The sequence below is a fragment of the Lolium perenne genome, chromosome 3 (assembly GCF_019359855.2).
Source record: "Lolium perenne isolate Kyuss_39 chromosome 3, Kyuss_2.0, whole genome shotgun sequence".
NCBI lineage: Eukaryota > Viridiplantae > Streptophyta > Magnoliopsida > Poales > Poaceae > Lolium > Lolium perenne.
The window spans coordinates 243,862,739-243,889,236 of NC_067246.2; the positions used below are offsets into that span (position 1 = coordinate 243,862,739).

Genomic DNA, 26,498 nt, shown 5'->3' on the forward strand with positions numbered 1-26,498 from the left:
AACTATTTTCCTATTGTATGACTTATCTTGCTGTAGTCACATAATTTTTTACTAAAAGTAATTAATTCTTATTTATTGTAAAAAATAATTATAATAATAATGCATTATACCTCTAATATTTATCGTCTTCTCTAAATAATGTGAACTACGAAGAGAAGACATGTCTTTCTTACCACTGTAGGTGCCCTACAGTAAAACCATTGACCAGCAAATTCAACCAATTGACTGGCCAACTTGAGCATGCTTCGTGTTCTCATGAAGCTACCATCTAGAAGAAACTCATTTAAGAAATGAACAAATAAACCCAAAGGATCGTTCGTAATAACCACACAGAAAACAGAACGGGCCAACTCAGTTCAGATAAATAAAAGCAAAATAATATATTTACAGAGCACCCATCATAACAGAGGAACACTCTTTTGATACAGATGTATCAATCTTGTCATATTTGTTGTAACCGAATGAGATTTTATCAATGCTCATGAAAGATATATGGGGCAAAACTCTTCCAGCACAAACAATGGATAAAGGCACTAGGCAATAAGTACCATCACAAAGTTCACTAGGCACTAGAGCAATGATAAATTGATAATGCCACAATATTTGCGGCTCCCAGGAGTAGCCATGCTGAAAGTTGAAAAACAAATAGAAATAAAAATCAACAGTTTTCAGCTGGCATGGATCCACTTCACAAAAAGATCAGCACACCAAACCTATATGTACTAGCAAGTATTGACTAGAGACAGGCACAATAACACAGAACCATCCTTCAAAATGGGAGGTGACAAGTTGAGATTTAACACAGATGGCAAGTCGCTGCAGGGCATGATCTATGGCTTCTTGTTCTTCAGAGGACCCTTGGGGATCTTGGAGAGGTACTTCTCGTCGACGATGGCATAGTACTTCTTCAGTTCGATCATGGCCTTCTCACCAAAAGCATCAACCTTGTCGTCGTACTTCTCATACAGAACTGGCACCGTGTAGAGCACCACGAAGACTGCACTCGGGAAAAAGAACGGATGTCATCAGTTCACAACTCGTATGGACAACTAGGGTGGTTATGAACTCAAGTGTTGCAGCACAAGTTAAAATTACCTATATATGCCAATGTCAAGAAGTTGCAAGAGCTCCCAAGAACAGAAAGAACCCAGAGGCCGGCAACCACCTGAGCATACAAAGAACAGATCACATGTTGGTGAGCAGGATAAAGAAAGCACCCAACATTAAGCATGCCCAAATTGAAGAGTAACCAGAACATACAATGAGGAATTTCTTCAGATCACGGCCCTGACCGATCTCCTTCAAAGTAAAGAAGCCCCTGTTGATCTCATATCTCAGCGAGCGGGCAATGTTCACAATCGTGTCCTCTGGAATCGTCACCTCAGGAATGTTTGGGGGCGACCTAAATACCACCAAGTGCCAATCATTAGAAAAAATTCATAAGGCTAGTGACGGGCAAGCTAGCGCAGCACAATCAACAGCAGCAGTTCTTACATACAACAAGTTGTATCAATCAATTTGACTTTCGAAGCGAGGAGAAGCCTACTTGTTGATGAAGGTGCAGGCGTTGGACCAGAGGAAGAGGGCGGCCAGGGAGAGGATGAGGCAGTGGCCGAGCAGGGTGAGCAGGTGGTACTCCATGACCTCGAACAGGAGCCAGATGGCCGTGGAACCGGCCAGCACCCCTCCGGAGATCTTCTTGTTCCTCCATAGAACAAGATCAGCAGCTGCAAGCAAGGCAAGAAAAGAATCGTAAGAAATTCGCGTCAGTCCAAACACCCGAATAAACGTTTTGACACGGTTATGCACTCCAGATCTCTTCCACGATCCGTAGATCGTATGGAGCATATCGGGGTTTTCGAGCCGCGACAAAGTGCGCCGCCGTCTACTCTAGCCGTCGCCATTAATTGGTCGGATTAAACGACAAATCCTCGAGCTCGCTGCGCACGGACGAGCTCTATTATAAATCGTTCAAGCAAAGCTTGTATAGAGCACGCTAAGATCACGGGCCATATCGTCCCTAAGCTAGTTAAGACTAAGAGCTAGCATTAATGAAGCAGTAGCAGCAGTTGGCAGTAAAACAAGCAAGAGGAAACGAGATCGGATCGAATCGGATCTAGAGCAGAGCAGCATACGACTTGTGAATCTGGACTATGAAGTTGGGGTGCTTACGCTTTCCGCCGCCGAGGACGGCGTGCACGGGCTTCTCGCGGCCGAAGAGGCGGTAGATCTTGGCCTTGGCGGCCGCCGCCGCCGACGACGACCCCTTCTTCTTGTCGTCGTCCGAGTCGGAGGACGAGGACGAGGAGTCCCCGTCGCCGTGCAGCTTGTCGGAGATCTTGTCCATGACCGACTCCATCACCGACTCGTGCTCCTCCTTGTGCTCCGCCATGCCCCTTCTTCTCCGCCGACGCCAAGAACAAACCCCCAAGCTTTTCTCGTTGGTTTTTTTTTCTCTCTACCTTGCTGCTCACACAAAGATCTCTCCCGGGTGCGCGTAGCCAGGGCAGGGTTGCTTTATACGACGCGCGATGCGATGCGATCCCGGCCGTCCGTTTGAACGCGGGCTGGCTCTGTGGCCCCCGAAAATTGAATGGAGTTGGATTCCACCCGCTCGGTTGATGGCGAATTGAAACCGCGGGCACGGGGTGGGCCCCGGCGAGCAGTGAGAGGTGCGGGTGGGTTTGTGGGTACGTGGAGGAGGGGTCGTCCTTCGGGGTTAAGTTTAAGACGCGGACAGGGAGGCGTCGTCGTCGCGGGCACGTCCCTGGGGCCCACCAGGGTGGAGTTGGCGAGGGGGAATGGGGACGCGTGGTGGGCGACCGACGGATGGGGAGCGGTCGGCCGAGCCGAACTGAAGGTGGACTTGTCGTCTCGGCAAGTTCTGGAACGCGGATGCGGCCGAAGAAGGGTGTTGGATGGGACGACTTCCGTGAGCGCATAACTTGGTGCCGAAGGTTCTACGTCACATTCAGTCTCACAGATTAACACACTAGTTGCAAAAAGCCAAAAAGTGTGTTTGGCTCCCTCCAGTGATCTCTCTTAAATTTTGGGGGAAAATCAAAAGATATGTTTATAAATTTTAAAATAATTTTGAAAACGGAATGGCTAGAAATCAGGCGTCTGATTTTTAGTATGTATCAGTCGACGCTTTTAGCTTTTGGATTTTGCCTCGCGATTTGTGCAGTGTGAGAACATAGTGAGTTTCCACTAGGTTGAAACTAAGAATTTAATGAGTTTCAACTAGGTTGAAACTGATAATTAGTACTATTTTTATAAGTTACAACTATATTAAAACTGAGATTTGTCACATGCCATAGGCGACTATGTCTCAGTCGCCTGAGACCTAGACTCGCCCCTTTGAAAAACAAATCGGGCGATATAATCAATGATGCAAGGATAACGTTGAGCGTTCCCGGGATCAAATCCTCCGATCCTCGGGTCCATAACCGTATGGTGAGAATTAGAGCGGGAATTACAGGACGATGTATAATCCACTCATTGACTCATCCTTCCCCAAATCCACTCAACCACATGCGATACTCGCAGTGGCGGAGCCAGGAATTGAACTGAGGGGGGTCAAAACCAAGCTCTAATTTTTTTTTCACATAAAAGAGCAAATGTATTCAATAAAAGAGGTCCAAGCAGATTTAATTTGCATATTTCAGCAAGTACAACAACAAAATGACTATAAAAAACAAGAACACCAAAATAGAGCTACATTTTGATAAGATAGTATCATACCATTAAGTTGCCTCCTCGTTGCGTCCATCGAAGGCAGCCGGGGACGAGCCGAGCTGGGGTCAGACGGGCAGGGCCGACCGGCCGAGCAGAGGCCAGGCGATTGGAGTCGGAGATGGGGACGAGCTGAGGCATTGAGCAGGGGGAGGCGACTGGAGACGAAGGCGGCGGCGGCGGGCCAGCGAGGAAAGATGGTGGTGGGCCGGCGGGGAAAGGCGGTGGGCCGCCGAAACGGCAACGACAGCAACGACCTCCTCGACCTGGTCAGGGACGCCAAGGCCCTGGCTGAAGCGGAGAAGGAAGCAGAGGAGGAGCGGGCGGCCCATGCGGCGGTCGACGCCGAGATGGAACAGCTCAGGGTGGCGGCCGTTGCAGCCGCAGAGGACTCCGACTCCGATATATCATGGTCTTCCGATGACCCTGATGCGCCTACCCCGGAGGAGAAGGCGACAGAGCAGATGGCTATAGTCGAGTCCTTCGAGACACTCATGGACGACGTCGCCAACGCGAGGTTGCGGCAGTGCCTGCTAGAGGACGCGACAGCGCACCGAGCCCTAGCGGCTGCATGGGAGGCGGCGGAGAAGCAGACGAGGGAGCGACGCAACGATGGGGCCGGTCCGTCAGGCAGCAAGTAGTTTAGGCTTCTAGAACTACTTTGTATAGTTTGAATGTACTAGGTTTTTATGATTTCTATATATGTTGCAAATGTTAAAAAAATGGATCACCCCAATGAGGCACACTCAGACGCAAACAGACGCGCGAACAAAATATGTTCGCGGAGCGACGCAAACGGACGCTCGCGACCACTTTTAGACGTCCGAAATGCGTCGCCACATTGAAGATGCCTTAGGGTCGATTATTTTCCCCACTTTTTAAGCCGGGTCGACTGACCCTCCTCGACCCGGTGGTGACTCCGCCCATGGATACTCGCAACTCTAGCCGTGTGCGTACTCCGCCCCACCTCCATCTTCTAACGGCTGGCGGGGCCCATCCTGCCCCCATCTCCGACAGTCGATTACCGTCACGAGATTATTCCATACTAAATTTGGAAGAAAACAGACACGACGTAACACCTGCAGTTTGTGAATTCTTTCGAATAAACAAAAAATTGAACCTCTCAAGCGTCTTGTGGTTTTTATTTCTATACAAGTTTCTAGTGAATGACTTAAATCATCAACTTCTTTGATCCATATTAGTTGTCGCTAGTTTGGTGCATCTTTTTATTAAATCAACAATAATTAATATGGATTAATATGATGGAGTACTTTTGCTGCTATTGTGCCTATTAAGTTTTTTCTTTCCAAAAAGGGTCTTAGTTTTGTCCGAAACCACAATACGATGGCTCAATAAATGATTCCGCATGTCTCTTTGTTAATAGAAAAATAATATTGGATAATCCGGACAAACCAAATACAACTACCTAGCTAAGTTAAAACTACAACATGACTAAATAAAATCAAACAAACACTATAGTAAATGTAGCCCAAAATCCGGTGCCCAGGAAAATATGCCTGATATGTTGTACCCACCATCACCGACCATAGATCTATTTTATTTCAAAGTATTCATCTGTTGTATGTAACCATATATTTTTATGGAAAGGGATACTAACTAGTTAAATGAGACAATAAAGTATTGATGTATTCCAACACATCTTGTAACAAAATACCTGTATATCTTCCCTAAAAAAAGCCTATATATCGCATGTACAATCATATTCAAACCTGAAAATCAAATTTTCCATAACTAGAAGGAACTTTATGTAATGAACCATCTACTATTGCCTATTCTTCAAATGGTGCAACCAGCTTTATGATAAATAAGATCATAAAAAAGAAGCAAAACAACAAACGTGCCAACACCGCAGTCGAGGTCTCCAGCAAATCATCAAGCTTGAGGTCTTGACAGATAACTGATGAACTAGCTAATTTCGTACAGAACTACTAGTGCAACCTGGAAAAAGAATCAACATCTACTTTTTCCCCTGCTACGTAACCATGTCACTTGATACATTTCATACGGGCCTCGAAGTTCAAAGCGGACGTGGTGCACACTGCACCCGTATGCACATGTACTGAATCCACTCTAGTAATCAGGCCTTTGTGTCGTCAGACCCCGTTCATTGCGACTTTTACCACCAAAATAAAATTGTTTGCCAAAAAAATAAACCTAACGCATGTTCCTACACATTATTGACTGGAATATCTCTATAATCTTGGAGCAAGTCACCAATCTAGAAAAGGGGAACCAGGTTTGGTCAAGACATCTAGAGCTCGCACTTGAATTCTGCTTCCCCTAGTATCAGCAAAAAAGAGTCTCCAAAGAGAAACCGATTCGAACTAAGCAACATAGAACAGTGAAACTACAGAAACTTAAACCTAGGAAAAGGGGAGAGCTAAACTAAGAAAATTAACTTTACCAAGTAGTAGTCAGGGAGTTCATTACAAAAGGAAAGCACAGGAGAGACCAGATTACTCACAAGTAAAGGCAACAAGCTTCAGGCGGGAGGGCTACATCGAGGGCCTCTGAAGCATGCAGATCTTCAGTGGACAGTGGGGAAGAACCCAGTGGTTGGACAAATGGAGCAACTAAATATAATGAGACGGAAGATGATAACGATCTATCAGTAAAGCCAAGAGTGGAAGCTGGGAATATGCTGCTGGGATGTGCGGATGCTCAACAGATGACTGGAAGGGAAAGTTTGGTGCCCTGAATATGCTCTCATTACGTACTTGTTGATTACTAGGTATAATTACACTAGGCATCAAAGTCGTTGTAGTATAGTGGTAAGTATTCCCGCCTGTCACGCGGGTGACCCGGGTTCGATCCCCGGCAACGGCGTTTTTTTTAATTTTTTCATATTCCACTTCAGTTTCAGACCCTTCGGAACTTCAACATCAAAAGCATGGCATGAATCAGAGGACCGACGGACTGTAAACCTTCCAGGCGCAGAAGGAATCAACGGCCGTATGTGAATCTATATGCCCTTGTCTTCAAAGCTGTAGACCACATGCCAAGAAATGTCCAGTCGGGAACTTGTTCAAATTGTCAAAGGCTAACGAAATTCCATATTCACATACGTATACTGATCAAATGGTCACCCAACCTTTTGGGGGAAATGATCAAATCCATAAATAGCACAGCCTTGAGCCTTCTGCCCTTCTCAGTATTCCCTTCTCGAGACCCCAATTAGTTTCATAATAATCAGGAATTCCCTTGTTAAGCGCCATTTTTGTATTTATTTCTGTACTTGATAACACCATGCAGAGCATTCGTGTTCGCCTTCAAAACTATCATCTCCGCGGAAGGAAACAATTGAGCTTTCCGCTGCAGTTTGCCCCTAGCACACATGAAATTTTTAGTGTTCTTTCGGGAGTTTGGTTTTTTGTTAGAGGGCTTTATCAATTTGTGGTGTTAGTTTCTGGTCATACATATCTTTAGATTGATGCTTGGAGTTCTGCCTAGAGTCTGCTGGATCGGGTGGTATTTGATCGTGCACTTCCATCTTTTATTTTGACTGTTTGGTTCTGAAGGAAGCAACGTATAACTCTGTTCTTTGTTGCCATCAGGTGACATGTTTTTGTCTATGATGAAGTCACAGGCCGAGAATATCATGGAAGCCGAAAGCGAGGATTAGCAATAGAGGTTCGACTCTAATGAACTTGCTTGGTGTTTAGGGCTTCGTAGCAAGAGTATGCAAATGGGAGCGACAACACAAGTGAAGTTCAGAGTTTTTCCTTTCAAGGTGAAAATCCAAGATCAGGCCATATTTGGTTGTACCTCGCAATAGCCTTGTTGAAGGCATTGTTTTTAAGAACGAAGACTATCTTCAAGGTGAAAACCTAAAACTAGTGGAATAGTGTTTCATTGTTGTTATGTCAACGACTTGTGTATTACAACATGCAGTGGTATGTTGGATCACCGCATGTTAGGGATCCGGAAGGAGTGGCGGACACATGAGAACTGGAGGAGGGAGGGCAACGACGGCGGAGCGGGGCCATCAAGCGCCCCAAAGGACGGCAAGTCAGCTAGGATTTACATCAAACTCATAGTTTTTTCATTTAACTTGTAATATATAAAAGAAATTCAAATGGAACCCTTTATCTTTCATATTTCATTGTTCGGAACCCTTTAACAATTAGAACCATACATTATACTTTTATTCCCTTTCTCATCCACAAAAGTTAGGCTAACTCAACTCTCTAAACTAATTAACAGAAAAATATTTGAACGTCGATCAAATGGTTATATTATATATTATTTAAAAGCATACACGATCCCGTGGTTTCTGGCCGGTTTATGACCCTCACACTTTTCTCTCAGCCCCCATCCTTTAACAATTTTTTCGAAATGGGGAGCGGATCCTCTGCCTCTGTATCAAGCGATGCACAAACTTTATTTATTATTGGACACCAAAAGCCTAGCAAAAATCTATAATAAGGATCATACGAACCAAGAACAACCAAAACATTACCATTGAGCATGATCATTCGACCGCCAAGACCGAAGACGGCTCGGTTTTCACCGGCAACTATATCTCCCCAACTCTCAGCAAGGACCAGATGACGGATCTCGTGATCCTACAACCCAGCATCAGGCATACCACCTCAGACGGAAAATACGACCACCGTCGCCAAGCCTGCGATCGCCACCCTGGGCTCCCTCTTGATGCAGAGCATACACTAGAGCGCCCCCACAAGCCAAAACTGACCCGAAGATACCGAAGGGTTGAGCTACAACCGCATGGCCACCACCACATGCCGATGCGGGCCCATAGCCACACTTCAACCCTCGTTGCCCCGCCATCACTGCTGAGGGATCTAGATCTGCCCGCCGCCGTGATCTCCAACCCCTGCCGCGCGAGGGGAGAACCACCACTGCCCCCCTTCTTTAACAGTTACAATGTACTTACTTCTTTTTTCGAGGAACTACAGTAGGGGAGGCTATTATTGTTCTTAAATTAAAAGATTAATGTTAGAAATTTATTTGCAAATATACATTTTAGTTTTGATACGTCGCAAAGGTATCTATTCATTTTCAAGTTTAACATAGAATTTTCATTGGGATTTACGAATGTTTATTGAATATTCAGACCAAATTTCCATCTTCCCCAACCAATCAATTTCGGGAAGGCAGCCAATGTATTTATTATTTAAGAGACCTAGAATTCATAATATAGAAAAAAAATAGGACTTCTCGGAAAAGAAGACGTAGACACTTGAATTATGAGGCAACCTAGGGAGAAAGTGGTGGGCCTCACACTACCTATGCACAGCTCCAACACACGAAAGAGCCATGTTGAGTGTGGGCCTCACTAGAGGCAACATTTTTTTCCTTTTTATTTGCCATTGAGTCGTTCAATTCTAAAAATATAATTAATTATTTAAACTTTTGGAATTTTTTTTGTCACCCGCGAGGCGTGATACGAAGGCATAATAGAGACAAGAAAAACCAGGCCGCTGCCGGAGGAGAACGGATTAGAATTGCTACTGGAATTGGTGCGACAATCGACTTCATGTTGTTCTCCATGATGGTGTGGTGGTATTTTGATACAATTTGTACATACGTAGCTATGGTTATAGATTATATGAGTTCCCCTAGATTATTATGATCAACTATTTGCATCTTTGATGGTGGCAGCACAGAAAGGACATTGCCACCGTCTTCATCAACAACATACATACTTTTTGGACAACCGTCTCAGGAACATAGCGGTGGCGCTAGCTTTGTTCTCGAACTACCTTAGGATGTGGGGTGGAGTGGGGGTGGGGTGAGGTGAGGTGAGGTGGGGAAGCATAGGGCTGGACAAAAAGCTCGAAACTCGGCGAGTTAAATGAGTGCTCGTTTGCTCAACTCGTTTGAAGCCGAGCTGAGTAGCAGTTTTTGCTCGTTAAGGCTAACGAGCTAAACAATCGAGCCGACTATGTTCGTGAGCTACTCGTTAAGATCGGTAACAAGCTAGGGTTCACCAGTTTTGACTGCGAGTCACTTTAGTTATCTCAAATATTTGGCAGGAAGGGGCCAAGCAAAATAGTGTTCTTTAACCATGCTTAAAACTCCAATAGTAGGATCTAAAAACCTATGCTTCCGCTCTTCCGCAACAGGAAATGCACACATGTTTTCTTTGCATTGCATCCTTAACGATCTTTAACGAGCTGCTCACGAGCGCTCGTAAGAACATAATGAGTCGAGCCGAACAATGATTTCAGCTCGTTATTCTTAACGAGCCTAACGATTCGAGCCTTAACAATCACGAGCTTAACGAGCCGAGTTTTAACGATCTGAGCAGCTCGTTAGTCCACCCCTAGGGAAGCACATAGGTACTCATATTAACCAGACCATCCGTTCCATAAAGTTGCGGATTGTAGATAAACCCAAACTTACAACAAGAATTATGAAATTGGAGGGAGTACCTTGCTTTCTCTCTTTTAAGATTGGTCACTACTTCCGCTCGAGCCTTCTCTCACTCTGGAGAACTGAGAATCGAGCGATGAGATTTGCCGACCGAATATTTTCAGTACCGTTTGCTGGTGCCGGTGGAGCTTTTTTTTTTGTCTAAACCCAAATCGAAATTTTGTACATGCCGACGATGCCTCTCATGTTGGACTTCTCTAACCATGCAGAACACGGACCAATCTACATCGGTCCACCAACGACAGGATATCTACCAAGAAATTGACCCCCGATCTGACTATCGCTGCTCATCAACAGAGCGCTCCAAATGTCAAACCAGTGAGCACTACACTTCCCACGATTGCCTTGCCACTCCACTCCCCAAGTGGCCAAGCTCTCCCTCCCAAAGTCCCAACAGGCCAGCAGCACCATCACACCCCCGCAGACGAGCCGAGCAGACCAGAGCATCTCCTGCCGCCATTACTCCCCGGCCCGTGCCACTTCTCCGGCAATAAATGCGGCCGCTGGCGCCGCCCACCCACCACCAGCAGATCTAGCCCCGCTGCGCGGCGACGGGAAGAAAATTCACCACGCACGCCACCATCCCCATTTACTCCCCCACGAGCCTGCCTCCACTCTACTCGCTCGCTCGATCGACCCTCACACCCAACACGCGCACACCGCCGCCGATGCCATTCCAGCACAACTTCCCCACTGGAAACCCGCCGCCGCAGCCGCCATGTCTTCCTCGCCCTTCATCTCCTCGCTCGCCACGCTCGGCCTCGGCTACTCCATCGCCATCGCGCTCGGCTTCCTCGTCCTCCTCGCCTCCGTCCTGCTCGCGTCCTACTTCTGCTTCCGCCACGGCGACGCCGGCCACTTCAACGGCGCCATCACGCCGACGTCCAGCTCCAGCCACCTCTCCATCACCGTCCCGCGCGTGCTCTTCGTCGCCGAGGGGTCCGAGTCACCCGAGGCCTACTCCTCGGCGGCCGCGGCCGCCTCGTCTCCCGTCGGCCTCGACGCCGCCGCCATCGCGTCGTACCCCAAGGCCCCCTTCTCCAGGGCCGCGGCCGGCGGCGACGCCATGTGCTCCATCTGCCTCTGCGAGTACGTGAACGGCGAGATGCTGCGTTTGATGCCCGAGTGCAGGCACCGGTTCCACGTCATGTGCCTCGACGCCTGGCTGCGCAGGAGCGCCTCCTGTCCCGTGTGCAGATCGTCGCCCATCCCCACGCCCGTCGCCACGCCGCTCGCCACGCCGCTCTCCGAGCTCGTCCCGCTCTCGCAGTACGCCGCTGACCGGAGGCGTAGGTGACGGATACGTTGGTGCATGCTCTTCAATGTTACTCCTTTTAGGCTTAGCTTCTTTTTGCGTTCATGGTTGGTGTAAATTTGTGGATTGTTTGATTGGTGAAGGACACATGAGAGCTTTTAGGTGCAAAATTCGACTGGTGGTGTGCTTAGGATATGTAAAGAGCTTCCTTGTTTCCTATTGCTATTACTTCGATATATAATTTTTTGTTGGAGTAAGGCATTGGGCATACTTGTAAATACAATGTTGCTAGGGTTTCCGTCGCAGAGTGCTTTAGAGCTAATGGTATCTTTATCTCTAAATAGGAGACCCCCACTACATGATTTCTCTCAACATGCAAGTATGCCACATCATCAGTCATCCACCTTTCCATCCAACTTCTTATTTTTTATTTATGCCACGATTAACTTTGTTTAGCTTGACGTCCTCTCCTGTGCTGCGCAGACTGCAGTTACTCTCCACGAAATGCAGAAAGGTTGTACCGTTCTATCTCCTCTGTCATCTTATTCTCTCACAAATGCAGATGAAACTGAACAATTTAATTTCTCCCCCTTCATCTTCTCCAACGAAGCATTGCATGTTAACAGATAGATTTGTTCTTTACACTATTTAAGCAGCAGAGGTACACCCTTTCCGTCATCCCAATATTAGATGAGATCCGTGACCCCACCATCCCTATACCAGCTGCTCCCCGGGATTCCCTTCTAGCAGTCCAAGGCCACCGCCGCCTTTGGTTGCTTTTCATGACTCTTGAGCTTGGTTCCTTACAAATCTCATGCCGGAATGTCGGCCGGCACTACAGGAATGGTGGGATACGCCGACGGCCAAACCCTACGTCGAGGGCTTTTTATCGGGGCCGTCGGCGTACGGCCTCGCCGGGGCAGCGCCGGAAGACGCCCGTCGGCGTACACTTGTCGTCGGCGTAGAGGATGCTACGCCGAGGGCAGCCGTCGGCGTCAACCTGGCCCTCGGCGTAGGCACCAGCGTAGCTGCTGCTCCATCGGCGACGCGACGGCGCGCTCACGGCGTCAGGCTAGACGCCGAGGGCTACCCTCGGCATAGGGCATGGCCCCCCTATGCCGACGGCCACCCTCGGCATATAGGATTTTTTTATTTTTTTCTTTTTTTTCTCTCTCATATTACTTTATATTATGTTTCTATTATTTATTTACTAGTATGAATTATGTAAAAAAAGGTTCTATTTTTTAAGAATTCGACGATGCATTGCATATATGTTGGTCCCACGGGTGACGCTCTTCGCAGACGGGTCAACCGGAGCCACTAGGCCGAACTTCTGCTATCTATGTACATATGTCCTTAAACATTTAGGAAAAATTCCATTGCTAACCCTAACTCCAACCCTAACCCTAACCGAGGCCATTCCCGCCCTAGGGTTTCCCGCTTCTGCGGGCCAACTTTCTATTTTGCGAACATTTTGGTAACCCTAAACCTCACCCGGATCCTATCCCTAACCCTAACCCTAGGGGTAGATCTGCGGGGTCCCCGCCCTAGGGTTTGGCTAACCTTGCATGTACCCGGCGTTGACGATTTCCGCATACATGGGCTAGCACTTGGTAAAATACAGGATCTGTATGTGGAAACTCCCGCCACGGCTCAAACGGAGCCTATTTTATGGTAAAGTATGCCCAACTTATGGTTTCCATGTACATATGTCCTAAACAAACCAAAGCAAGTAAAAAAGTCCATTGGTAAACCCTAGCACGGAGAAAGCTATAGGGGTAGATCTGCGGGTCCTCGCCTAGGGTTTTCCAAGATACGAGACCATCGGAGCGTCGGAATCCCTGGAAAACTTGCATATGCCCATAACATATGTGTAAAATTGTGATGTAAGGTTTGGCTAACCTTGCATGTACCCGGCGTTGACGATTTCCGCATGCATGGGCTAGCACTTGGTAAAATCCAGGATCTGTATGTGGAAACTCCCGCCACGGCTCAAACGGAGCCTATTTTATGGTAAAGTATGCCCAACCTATGGTTTCCATGTACATATGTCCTAAGCAAAGCAAAACAAGTAAAAAAGTCCATTGGTAAACCCTCGCACGGAGAAAGCTATAGGGGTAGATCTGCGGGGTCCCCGCCCTAGGGTTTTCCAAGATACAGACCACCGGAGCGTCGGAATCGCTGGAAAACTTGCATATGCCCATAACATATGTGTACAATTGTGATGTAAGGTTTGGCTAACCTTGCATGTACCCGGCGTTGACGATTTCCGCATGCATGGGCTAGCACTTGGTAAAATCCAGGATCTGTATGTGGAAACTCCCGCCACGGCTCAAACGGAGCCTATTTTATGGTAAAGTATGCCCAACCTATGGTTTCCATGTACATATGTCCTAAACAAAGCAAAACAAGTAAAAAAGTCCATTGGTAAACCCTCGCACGGAGAAAGCTATAGGGGTAGATCTGCGGGGTGCCCGCCCTAGGGTTTTCCAAGATACAGACCACCGGAGCGTCGGAATCGCTGGAAAACTTGTGTGTGTCCACATGGCATGCACAAAAGTGATTTGAGAAGGTTTTATATCCAAGGCTACCCCCCAAGGTGTGTCCGGCTTCTCGGACAGGGGGTTCCTACACTTAGGCAGATTCTGGATGTATAGGGGGGAACTCCCTCGGAGGTGAACTGGAGAGAAAAGTGATACATTTAAGAACTTAAGACCCACACACGATACAAAACACTTAAATAACTAGACCCACACACATACCAAAGCGCTTAAAGTACTAGACCCACACACGAACCGAAACACTTAAAAAACTACACCCACACACAGGAACCAAAACACTTAAAGAAACTAAACCCACACAGGAACCAAAACACTTAAAGAACTAGACCCACACACAAACCAAAACATTTAAAGAAACTACACCCACACATGAACAAAGCACTTAACACTGGGTCGACGCATGACCCGCTAGACACACGGACTCGACACACACACATATTAATCAGAGAAGTCGAAATCTTCATCCTCGCTGGGGGTGTCCTCTGAAGCGGTGGTTGTGAGGTTCCACGACCACCGTTCATCATTCTCCCCCCATGTCGACGCCTCTCCTTTGGCGTACTCTGCTTCAACCTCGGCCTTCCTCTGCCGCTTTCCCGCCCTCCTCTCTCTCCTGTACGCCTGCTTGTCCTTCCAGAATGCGCGCATTGCCTCGACGTCTCCGGGATGGTCTCTGCGCCACTGTGCCATGAACTGCTCGTCCGCCTCGGTGGTATCAATCCGCCGCTGGCCAGCCCTGTACCGCCGCGCTTCACCCTGTGAGCGAAGTAGCGGCTCAGTAGAGAGACTCTGAGCTTCCGTCAGAGACCTGACCTCCGGGAAGTTCATTTCGTGGCGCGGCCGGCCAAACCTCCAAGCCGCAACGTCGTATGCGCGGGCAGCAGCCTCCTTCGTGTAGAAGGTGCCGAGCCACACACGCGTTCCACCGGCGGTGATTTCAGCCGCGAAATGCCCCGCAGGCCGCAGGCGAACGCCGATGAAGCCCGTGTTGCTACGGCGACGAGGAGCCATCTCAGCGGCAGCTCAGCTCAGAGGATTTTGTGGTGCTGTTGGATGAGAGAAGTGATGAGGGGAGAAATGTTGCTGGTGCTGTTAGTGGAGAAGATATGGCTATATATAGGCCGACGAGGGGCTGAAACGGCGGGAAAACTTGGCGGGAGAGAATGGGCGGGAAAGGGTGGGCGGGAAAACTTGGTGGGAGAGAATGAGCGGGAAAGGGTGGGCGGGAAAACTTGGCGGGAAATCATGGCGGGAAAAAAGGGCGAGAGAGAAGCAGCGGGAAAGGGTGGGCGGGAAAAAAGGGCGGGATTCCTACACTTAGGCAGATTATGCATGTATAGGGGGGAACTCCCTCGGAGTTGAACCGGAGAGAAACTTGAGATCATATGGGATGATCCTTGTTTCCACATGTACCTATGACCTAACCAAGCTCAAATGGAGGCATATGCCCACCGGGGGACCCCCGATGGGATGCAGTCAAAGGGGTAGACCGCGCGGTCAACAGAACTAGGGTTTCATCGGAAATCGACCATCGGATCTAGGGAATGGCCCCAAAACTTGTGTGTGTCCACATGGAATGCACAAAACTGATTTGAGATGGTTTTATATCCAAGGCTACCCCCCCCAGGTGTGTCCAGCTTCTCGGACAGGGGGTTCCTACACTTAGGCAGATTCTGCATGTATAGGGGGAACTCCCTCGGAGGTGAACCGAAGAGAAACTTGAGATCATATGGGATGATCCTTGTTTCCACATGTACCTATGACCTAACCAAGCTCAAATGGAGGCATATGCCCACCGGGGGACCCCCGATGGGATGCAGTCAAAGGGGTAGACCGCGCGGTCAACAAAACTAGGGTTTCGTCGGAAATCGAGCATCGGATCTAGGGAATTGCCCCAAAACTTGTGTGTGTCCACATGGAATGCACAAAAGTGATTTGAGATGGTTTTATATCCAAGGCTACCCCCCAGGTGTGTCCGGCTTCTCGGACAGGGGGTTACTACACTTAGGCAGATTATGCATGTATAGGGGGGGAACTCCCTCGTAGGTGAACCGGAGAGAAACTTGAGATCATATGGGATGATCCTTGTTTCCACATGTACCTATGACCTAACCAAGCTCAAATGGAGGCATATGCCCACCGGGGGACCCCCGATGGGATGCAGTCAAAGGGGTAGACCGCACGGTCAACAGAACTAGGGTTTCGTCGGAAAACGAGCATCGGATCTAGGGAATGGCCCCAAAACTTGTGTGTGTCCACATGGAATGCACAAAAGTGATTTGAGATGGTTTTATATCCAAGGCTACCCCCAGGTGTGTCCGGCTTCTCGGACAGGGGGTTCCTACACTTAGGCAGATTATGCATGTATAGGGGGGAACTCCCTCGGAGGTGAACCGGAGAGAAACTTGAGATCATATGGGATGATCCTTGTTTCCACATGTACCTATGACCTAACCAAGCTCAAATGGAGGCATATGCCCACCGGGGGACCCCCGATGGGATGCAGTCAAAGGGGTAGACCGGGCGGTCAACAGAACTAGGGTTTCGTCGGAAATCGAGCATCGGATCTAGGGAATGGCCCCAAAACTTGTGTGTGTCCACATGGAATGCACAAAAGTGATTTGAGATGGTTTTATATCCAAGGCTACCCCCCAGGTGTGTCCGGCTTCTCGGACAGGGGTTACTACACTTAGGCAGATTATGCATGTATAGGGGGGAACTCCCTCGGAGTTGAACCGGAGAGAAACTTGAGATCATATGGGATGATCCTTGTTTCCACATGTACCTATGACCTAACCAAGCTCAAATGGAGGCATATGCCCACCGGGGGACCCCCGATTGGATGCAGTCAAAGGGGTAGACCGCGCGGTCAACAGAACTAGGGTTTCGTCGGAAATCGAGCATCGGATCTAGGGAATGGCCCCAAAACTTGTGTGTGTCCACATGGAATGCACAAAAGTGATTTGAGATGGTTTTATATCCAAGGCTACCCCCCCAGGTGTGTCCGGCTTCTCGGACAGGGGGTTACTACACTTAGGCAGATTATGCATGTATAGGGGGGAACTCCCTCGGAGGTGAACCGGAGAGAAACTTGAGATCATATGGGATGATCCTTGTTTCCACATGTACCTATGACCTAACCAAGCTCAAATGGAGGCATATGCCCACCGGGGGACCCCCGATTGGATGCAGTCAAAGGGGTAGACCGCGCGGTCAACAGAACTAGGGTTGCGTCGGAAATCGAGCATCGGATCTAGGGAATGGCCCCAAAACTTGTGTGTGTCCACATGGAATGCACAAAAGTGATTTGAGATGGTTTTATATCCAGGGCTACCCCCCAGGTGTGTCCGGCTTCTCGGACAGGGGGTTACTACACTTAGGCAGATTATGCATGTATAGGGGGGAACTCCCTCGGAGTTGAACCGGAGAGAAACTTGAGATCATATGGGATGATCCTTGTTTCCACATGTACCTATGACCTAACCAAGCTCAAATGGAGGCATATGCCCACCGGGGGACCCCCGATGGCATGCAGTCAAAGGGGTAGACCACGCGGTCAACAAAACTAGGGTTTCGTCGGAAATCGAGCATCGGATCTAGGGAATGGCCCCAAAACTTGTGTGTGTCCACATGGAATGCACAAAAGTGATTTGAGATGGTTTTATATCCAAGGCTACCCCCCAGGTGTGTCCGGCTTCTCGGACAGGGGGTTACTACACTTAGGCAGATTATGCATGTATAGGGGGGAACTCCCTCGTAGGTGAACCGGAGAGAAACTTGAGATCATATGGGATGATCCTTGTTTCCACATGTACCTATGACCTAACCAAGCTCAAATGGAGGCATATGCCCACCGGGGGACCCCCGATGGGATGCAGTCAAAGGGGTAGACCGCGCGGTTAACAGAACTAGGGTTTCGTCGGAAATCGAGCATCGGATCTAGGGAATGGCCCCAAAACTTATGTGTGTCCACATGGAATGCACAAAAGTGATTTGAGATGGTTTTATATCCAAGGCTACCCCCCAGGTGTGTCCGGCTTCTCGGACAGGGGGTTCCTACACTTAGGCAGATTATGCATGTATAGGGGGGAACTCCCTCGGAGGTGAACCGGAGAGAAACTTGCGATCATATGGGATGATCCTTGTTTCCACATGTACCTATGACCTAACCAAGCTCAAATGGAGGCATATGCCCACCGGGGGACCCCCGATGGGATGCAGTCAAAGGGGTAGACCGCGCGGTCAACAGAACTAGGGTTTCGTCGGAAATCGAGCATCGGATCTAGGGAATGGCCCCAAAACTTGTGTGTGTCCACATGGAATGCACAAAAGTGATTTGAGATGGTTTTATATCCAAGGCTACCCCCCCAGGTGTGTTCGGCTTCTCGGACAGGGGGTTACTACACTTAGGCAGATTATGCATGTATAGGGGGTGATACGTCTCCGACGTATCGATAATTTCTTATGTTCCATGCCACATTATTGATGATATCTACATGTTTTATACACATTATATGTCGTATTTATGCATTTTCCGGCACTAACCTATTAACAAGATGCCGAAGAGCCGATTCTTTGTTTTATTGTTTTTGGTTTCGAGAAATCCTAGTAAGGAAATATTCTCGGAATTGGACGAAATCAACGCCTGTGGTCCTATTTTTGCACGAAGCTTCCCGAGAAGACCGAAGAGGAAACGAAGTGGGGCCACGAGGCGACGACACGCTAGGGCGGCGCGGCCCAGTGCCGGCCGCGCGGCCTGTTGTGTCGCCACCTCGTGACGCCCGACCTACCCTTCCGCCTACTTAAAGCCTCCGTCGCGAAACCCCGATGCAGAGAGCCACGATACGGAAAACCTATCGAGACGCCGCCGCCGCCAATCCCATCTCGGGGGATTCTGGAGATCGCCTCCGGCACCCTGCCGGAGAGGGGAATCATCTCCCGGAGGACTCTTCACCGCCATGGTCGCCTCCGGAGTGATGAGTGAGTAGTTCACCCCTGGACTATGGATCCATAGCAGTAGCTAGATGGTCGTCTTCTCTTTATGTGCTTCATTGTTGGATCTTGTGAGCTGCCTAACATGATCAAGATCATCTATCTGTAATGCTATATGTTGTGTTTGTCGGGATCCGATGGATAGAGAATACTATGTTATGGTGATTATCAATCTATTACCTATGTGTTGTTTATGATCTTGCATGCTCTCCGTTATTAGTAGAGGCTCTGGCCAAGTTTTTGCTCTTAACTCCAAGAGGGAGTATTTATGCTCGATAGTGGGTTCATGCCTCCATTAAATCTGGGACAGTGATAGAAAGTTCTAAGGTTGTGGATGTGCTGTTGCCACTAGGGATAAAACATTGATGCTATGTCCAAGGATGTAGTTATTGATTACATTACGCACCATACTTAATGCTATTGTCTGTTGTTTGCAACTTAATACTGGAAGGGGTTCGGATGATAACCTGAAGGTGGACTTTTTAGGCATAGATGCATGCTGGATAGCGGTCTATGTACTTTGTCGTAATGCCCAATTAAATCTCACTATATTTATCATATCATGTATGTGCATTGTCATGCCCTCTCTATTTGTCAATTGCCCGACTGTAATTTGTTCACCCAACATGCTATTTATCTTATGGGAGAGACACCTCTAGTGAACTGTGGACCCCGGTCCTATTCTTTTACATCGAATACAATCTACTGCAATACTTGTTCTTTACTGTTTTCTGCAAACAATCATCTTCCACACAATACGGTTAATCCTTTGTTACATCAAGCCGGTGAGATTGACAACCTCACTGTTTCGTTGGGGCAAAGTACTTTGGTTGTGTTGTGCAGGTTCCACGTTGGCGTCGGAATCCCTGGTGTTGCGCCGCACTACATTCCGCCACCATCAACCTTCAACGTGCTTCTTGGCTCCTCCTGGTTCGATAAACCTTGGTTTCTTTCTGAGGGAAAACTTGCTACTGTATGCATCACACCTTCCTCTTGGGGTTCCCAACGGACGTGTGTTAATTGCACGCATCAAGCTCTTTTTCTGGCGCCGTTGCCGGGGACCTGAAGAAAAGTTACACCACAAAGATTTCTATCTCCCACGTCAACTGCACGCCAGCAGCTCTTTTTCTGGCGCCGTTGCCGGGGAGATCAAGACACGCTGCAAGGGGAGTCTCCACAATCCAATCTCTTTACTTTGTTTTTGTCTTGCTTCATTTTATTTACTACTTTGTTTGCTGCATTATAACAAAACACAAAAAAATTAGTTGCTAGCTTTACTTTATTTACTTGCCTTGTTCTCTATATCAAAAACACAAAAAAATCAGTTACTTGCATTTACTTTATCTAGTTTGCTTTATTTACTACTGCTAAAATAAATACTCCTGAAAACACTAAGTTGTGTGACTTCACAACCACAAATAATAATGATTTCCTATGCACACCTATTGCTCCACCTGCTACTACAGCAGAATTCTTTGAAATTAAACCTGCTTTACTGAATCTTGTTATGAGAGAGCAATTTTAAATTGTTAGTTACGATGATGCTGCTCATCTTAATAATTTTGTCGAACTTTGTGAAATGCAAAAGTATAAGGATGTAGATGGTGATATTATAAAATTGAAATTGTTTCCTTTCTCATTAAGAGGAAGAGCTAAAGATTGGTTGCTATCTTTGCCTAAGAATAGTATTGATTCCTGGACTAAATGTAAGGATGCTTTTATTGGTAGATATTATCCTCCCGCTAAAATTATATCTTTGAGAAGTAGCATAATGAATTTTAAACAATTAGATAATGAACATGTTGCTTAAGCATGGGAGAGAATGAAATCTTTGGTGAAGAATTGCCCAACCCATGGACTGACTACTTGGATGATCATCCAAACCTTCTATGCAGGACTAAATTTTTCTTCGCGAAACCTATTGGATTCAGCTGCTGGAGGTACCTTTATGTCCATCACTTTGGGGGCGGCTACAAAGCTTCTTGATGATATGATGAGAAATTACTGGAATGGCACCTCGAAAGGGCTCCACAAGGTAAGAAGGTAAATTCTGTCGAAGAAACCTCCTCCTTGAGTGATAAGATTGATGTGATTATGTCTATGCTTGTGAATGGTAGATCTAATGTTGATCTTAATAATGTTCCTTTAGCTTCATTGGTTGCTCAAGAAGAAAATGTTGATGTGAATTTCATTAAAAATAATAATTTCAACAACAATGCTTATAGGAACAATTCTGGTAATAACTATAGGCCATATCCTTCTGCTAATGGTAATGGTTATGGTAATTCTTATGGGAATTCTTACAACAATAATAGGAGTGTACCCCCTGGTCTTGAAGCCATGCTTAAAGAATTTATTAGTACACAAACTGCTTTTAACAAATCTGTTGAGGAAAAGCTAGATAAAATTGATATTCTTGCTTCTAAGGTTGATAGACTTGCCTCTGATGTTGATCTTTTAAAATTGAAAGTTATGCCTAATAAGTACATTGATAATAAGATTACTACTACAGCAAATGCCATCCAAGTTAGAATTAATGAGAATATAAGATTAATGGCTGAATTGCGTGCTAGGTGGGATAGAGAAGAAAATGAAAAACTAGCTAAAGAGAATAATATAGCTAAAGTTTGGACTATTACCACCACTAGTAATGATAATGATTCACATGTTGCTACACCTCCTACTATGAATGGTAAAAGAATTGGTGTTGGCAATGTTTCCACTTCTAGAGCAAAGCCTGCAAAACTGCCGGAAACTGCTAAAACTGCTGAAACTGCCTGTGATAAAACTGCTGAAATTTTTTCCAACATTGGGGATGATGATCCCATTTCTGTAGATCATAATGGTTTAGACTTTGATGATTGCCACATCTCTGAAGTTATAAAGTTCTTACAAAAGCTTGCTAAAAGTCCCAATGCCAATGCTATAAATTTGGCCTTTACAAAACATATTACAAATGCTCTCATAAAAGCTAGAGAAGAGAAACAAAAACTTGAAACCTCTATTCCTAGAAAGTTAGAAGATGGTTGGGAGCCCATCATTAAGATGAAGGTCAATGATTTTGATTGTAATGCTTTATGTGATCTTGGTGCAAGTATTTCTGTTATGCCTAAGAAAATCTATGATATGCTTGACTTGCCACCATTGAAAAATTGTTATTTGGATGTTAATCTTGCTGATAATGCTAAAAAGAAACCTTTGGGGAGAGTTGATAATGTTCGTATTATGGTTAACAATAACCTTGTCCCCGTTGATTTTGTTGTCTTGGATGTTGAATGCAATGCATCTTGCCCATTATATTGGGAAGACCTTTTCTTCGAACTGTTGGAGCTATCATTGATATGAAGGAAGGTAATATTAAATATCAATTTCCTCTCAAGAAAGGTATGGAACACTTCCCTAGAAAGAGAATGAAGTTACCTTATGATTCTATTATTAGAACAAGTTATGCTGTTGATACTTCATCTCTTGATAACACTTGATACACACTTTCGGCGCCTAGCTGAAAGGCGTTAAAGAAAAGCGCTTATGGGAGACAACCCATGTTTTTACTACAGTACTTTGTTTTATATTTGAGTCTTGGAAGTTGTTTACTACTGTAGCAACCTCTCCTTATCATGTTTTTGTGCCAAGTAAAGTCTCTATGGTAAAGTTGATGCTAGATTTGGATTGCTGCACAGAAACAGCATTGCTGTCCGTCACGAATTCGCGCAGAAGTCTCTGTACAAAAATCAAACAAATCTGCAAATTTACGTGCGTGATCGTCAGATATGTACGCAACTTTCATTAGTTTTGAGTTTTTCCGTTTGAGCAAGTTAAGTGCCCCTTCCAGGTTCGTCTTTACGGACTGTTCTGTTTTTGACAGATTCTGCCTTTTATTTCGCATTGCCTCTTTTGCTATGTTGGATGAATTTCTTTGATCCATTAATGTCCAGTAGCTTTGTGCAATGTCCAGAAGTGTTAAGAATGATTGTGTCACCTCTGAACATGTGAATTTTTGATTGTGCACTAACCCTCTAATGAGTTTGCTTGAAGTTTGGTGTGAAGGAAGTTTTCAAGGGTCAAGAGAGGAGCATGATATACTATGATCAAGAGGAGTGAAAGCTCTAAGCTTGGGGATGCCCCAGTGGTTCACCCCTGCATATTTTAAGAAGACTCAAGCGTCTAAGCTTGGGGATGCCCAAGGCATCCCCTTCTTCATCGACAACATCATCAGGTTCCTCCCCTGAAACTATATTTTTATTCAGTCACATCTTATGTGCTTTGCTTGGAGCGTCGGTTTGTTCTTGATTTTGTTTTTGTTTGAATAAAATGGATCCTAGCATTCATTGTGTGGGAGAGAGACACGCTCCGCTGTTGCATATGGACAAATATGTCCTTAGGCTTTACTCATAGTATTCATGGCGAAGGTTGAATCTTCTTCGTTAAATTGTTATATGGTTGGAATCGGGAAATGCTACATGTAGTAATTCTAAAATGTCTTGAATAATTTGATACTTGGCAATTGTTGTGCTCATGTTTAAGCTCTTGCATCATATACTTTGCACCCATTAATGAAGAAATACATAGAGCTTGCTAAAATTTGGTTTGCATATTTGGTCTCTCTAAAGTCTAGATAATTTCTAGTATTGAGTTTTGAACAACAAGGAAGACGGTGTAGAGTCTTATAATGTTTACAATATGTCTTTTATGTGAGTTTTGCTGCACCGGTTCATCCTTGTGTTTGTTTCAAATAAACCTTGCTAGCCTAAACCTTGTATCGAGAGGGAATACTTCTCATGCATCCAAAATCCTTGAGCCAACCACTATGCCATTTGTGTCCACCATACCTACCTACTACATGGTATTTCTCCGCCATTCCAAAGTAAATTGCTTGAGTGCTACCTTTAAATTTCCATCATTCGCCTTTGCAATATATAGCTCATGGGACAAAATAGCCTTAAAAACTATTGTGGTATTGAATATGTACTTATGCACTTTATCTCTTATTAAGTTGCTTGTTGTGCGATAACCATGTTCCTGGGGACGCCATCAACTTTTTGTTGAATATCATGTGAGTTGCTATGCATGTTCGTCTTGTCTGAAGTAAGGGCGGTTTTCACAACCAAATGGTTTGAGTATGCATCTTTGTTAGAGAAGAACATTGGGCCGCTAACTAAAGCCATGAATCATGGTGGAAGTTTCAGTTTGGACATAAAACCTCAATCTCTTATGAGAATATTAACTGTTGTTGAATGCTTAAGCATTAAAAGAGGAGTCCATTATCTGTTGTCTATGTTGTCCCGGTATGGGTGTCTAAGTTGAAGAATGATCAAAAGCGAGAAATCCAATGCGAACTTTCTCCTTAGACCCTTGTAAAGGCAGCATAGAGGTACCCCTTTGTGACACTTGGTTGAAACATATGTTATGCAATGATGATCAGTGTTAACCCAAGCTAATTAGGACAAGGTGCGAGCACTATTAGTACACTATGCATGAGGCTTGCAACTTGTAAGATATAATTTACATGATACATATGCTTTGTTACTACCGTTGACAAAATTGTTTCATGTTTTCAAAATAAAAGCTCTAGCACAAATATAGCAATCGATGCTTTCCTCTTTGAAGGACCTTTCTTTTACTTTTATGTTGAGTCAGTTCACCTATCTCTCTCCACCTCAAGAAGCAAACACTTGTGTGAACTGTGCATTGATTCCTACATACTTGCATATTGCACTTGTTATATTACTTTACATTGACACTATCCATGAGATATACATGTTATAAGTTGAAAGCAACCGCTGAAACTTAATCTTCCTTTGTGTTGCTTCAATACCTTTACTTTGATTTATTGCTTTATGAGTTAACTCTTATGCAAGACTTATTGATACTTGTCTTGAAGTACTATTCATGAAAAGTCTTTGCTTTATGATTCAGTTGTTTACTCATGTCATTACCATTGTTTTGATCGCTGCATTCATTACATATGCTTACAATAGTATGATCAAGGTTATGATGGCATGTCACTCCAGAAATTATCTTTGTTATTGTTTACCTGCTCGGGACGAGCAGGATTTAAGCTTGGGGATGCTGATACGTCTCCGACGTATCGATAATTTCTTATGTTCCATGCCACATTATTGATGATATCTACATGTTTTATACACATTATATGTCGTATTTATGCATTTTCCGGCACTAACCTATTAACAAGATGCCGAAGAGCCGATTCTTTGTTCTGCTGTTTTTGGTTTCAGAAATCCTAGTAAGGAAATATTCTCGGAATTGGACGAAATCAACGCCCAGGGTCCTATTTTTGCACGAAGCTTCCAGAAGACCGAAGAGGAAACGAAGTGGGCCCACGAGGCGACGACACGCTAGGGCGGCGCGGCCCAGGTGCTGGCCGCGCGGCCCTGTTGTGTCGCCACCTCGTGACGCCCCTGACCTACCCTTCCGCCTACTTAAAGCCTCCGTCGCGAAACCCCCAGTACCGAGAGCCACGATACGGAAAACCTTACTGAGACGCCGCCGCCGCCAATCCCATCTCGGGGGATTCTGGAGATCGCCTCCGGCACCTTGCCGGAGAGGGGAATCATCTCCCGGAGGACTCTTCACCGCCATGGTCGCCTCCGGAGTGATGAGTGAGTAGTTCACCCCTGGACTATGGGTCCATAGCAGTAGCTAGATGGTCGTCTTCTTATGTGCTTCATTGTTGGATCTTGTGAGCTGCCTAACATGATCAAGATCATCTATCTGTAATGCTATATGTTGTGTTTGTCGGGATCCGATGGATAGAGAATACTATGTTATGGTGATTATCAATCTATTACCTATGTGTTGTTTATGATCTTGCATGCTCTCCGTTATTAGTAGAGGCTCTGGCCAAGTTTTTGCTCTTAACTCCAAGAGGGAGTATTTATGCTCGATAGTGGGTTCATGCCTGATGTCTACGGGTGCTTCTATTCTTGTAGACAGTGTTGGGCCTCCAAGAGCAGAGGTTTGTAGAACAGCAGCAAGTTTCCCTTAAGTGGATCACCCAAGGTTTATCGAACTCAGGGAGGAAGAGGTCAAAGATATCCCTCTCATGCAACCCTGCAACCACAAAGCAAGAAGTCTCTTGTGTCCCCAACACACCTAATAGGTGCACTAGTTCGGCGAAGAGATAGTGAAATACAAGTGGTATGAATGAATATGAGCAGTAGTAACGGCGCCAGAAAAGTGCTTGCTGGCGTGCAGTTGATGGTAGTAATATTGCAGGAAGTAAAGATACAGTAAAACAGTAAACAAGCAGCGATAGCAGTATTTAGGAACAAGGCCTAGGGATCATACTTTCACTAGTGGACACTCTCAACATTGATCACATAACAGAATAAATAGATAGATGCTAGACTCTACACCCTCTTGTTGGATGATGAACACCACTAACTGTGTAGGATTATACGAACCCTCAATGCCGGAGTTAACAAGCTCCACAATATTCAATGTTCATATTTAAATAACCTTAGAGTGCATAACAGATCAACATAACCAAACCAAGTACTAACATAGCATGCACACTG

The 26,498-nt window shown here is 45.9% G+C and overlaps 2 protein-coding genes and 1 non-coding gene across 3 annotated transcripts; 2 read left to right on the forward strand and 1 right to left on the reverse strand.

Annotated features, from left to right (window-relative positions):
• Positions 1–563: 563 nt before the first annotated feature.
• Positions 564–2,486, reverse strand: LOC127343762 (reticulon-like protein B1). Its single transcript, XM_051369943.2, has 5 exons — positions 2,173–2,486; positions 1,547–1,727; positions 1,261–1,402; positions 1,096–1,165; positions 564–997 (listed from the first exon to the last, which is right to left on the reverse strand). The coding sequence occupies exons 1-5, from the start codon at positions 2,390–2,392 to the stop codon at positions 831–833; spliced, it is 780 nt and encodes a 259-aa protein (XP_051225903.1). The 5' UTR covers positions 2,393–2,486; the 3' UTR covers positions 564–830.
• Positions 2,487–6,510: 4,024 nt separating this feature from the next.
• Positions 6,511–6,582, forward strand: TRNAD-GUC (transfer RNA aspartic acid (anticodon GUC)). Its single transcript has one exon. It is a non-coding gene; the product is annotated as a tRNA-Asp (tRNA).
• Positions 6,583–10,584: 4,002 nt separating this feature from the next.
• Positions 10,585–11,712, forward strand: LOC127343761 (RING-H2 finger protein ATL67). The gene has a single exon (XM_051369942.2). The coding sequence runs from the start codon at positions 10,874–10,876 to the stop codon at positions 11,450–11,452; it is 579 nt and encodes a 192-aa protein (XP_051225902.1). The 5' UTR covers positions 10,585–10,873; the 3' UTR covers positions 11,453–11,712.
• The last annotated feature ends 14,786 nt before the right edge of the window (positions 11,713–26,498 follow it).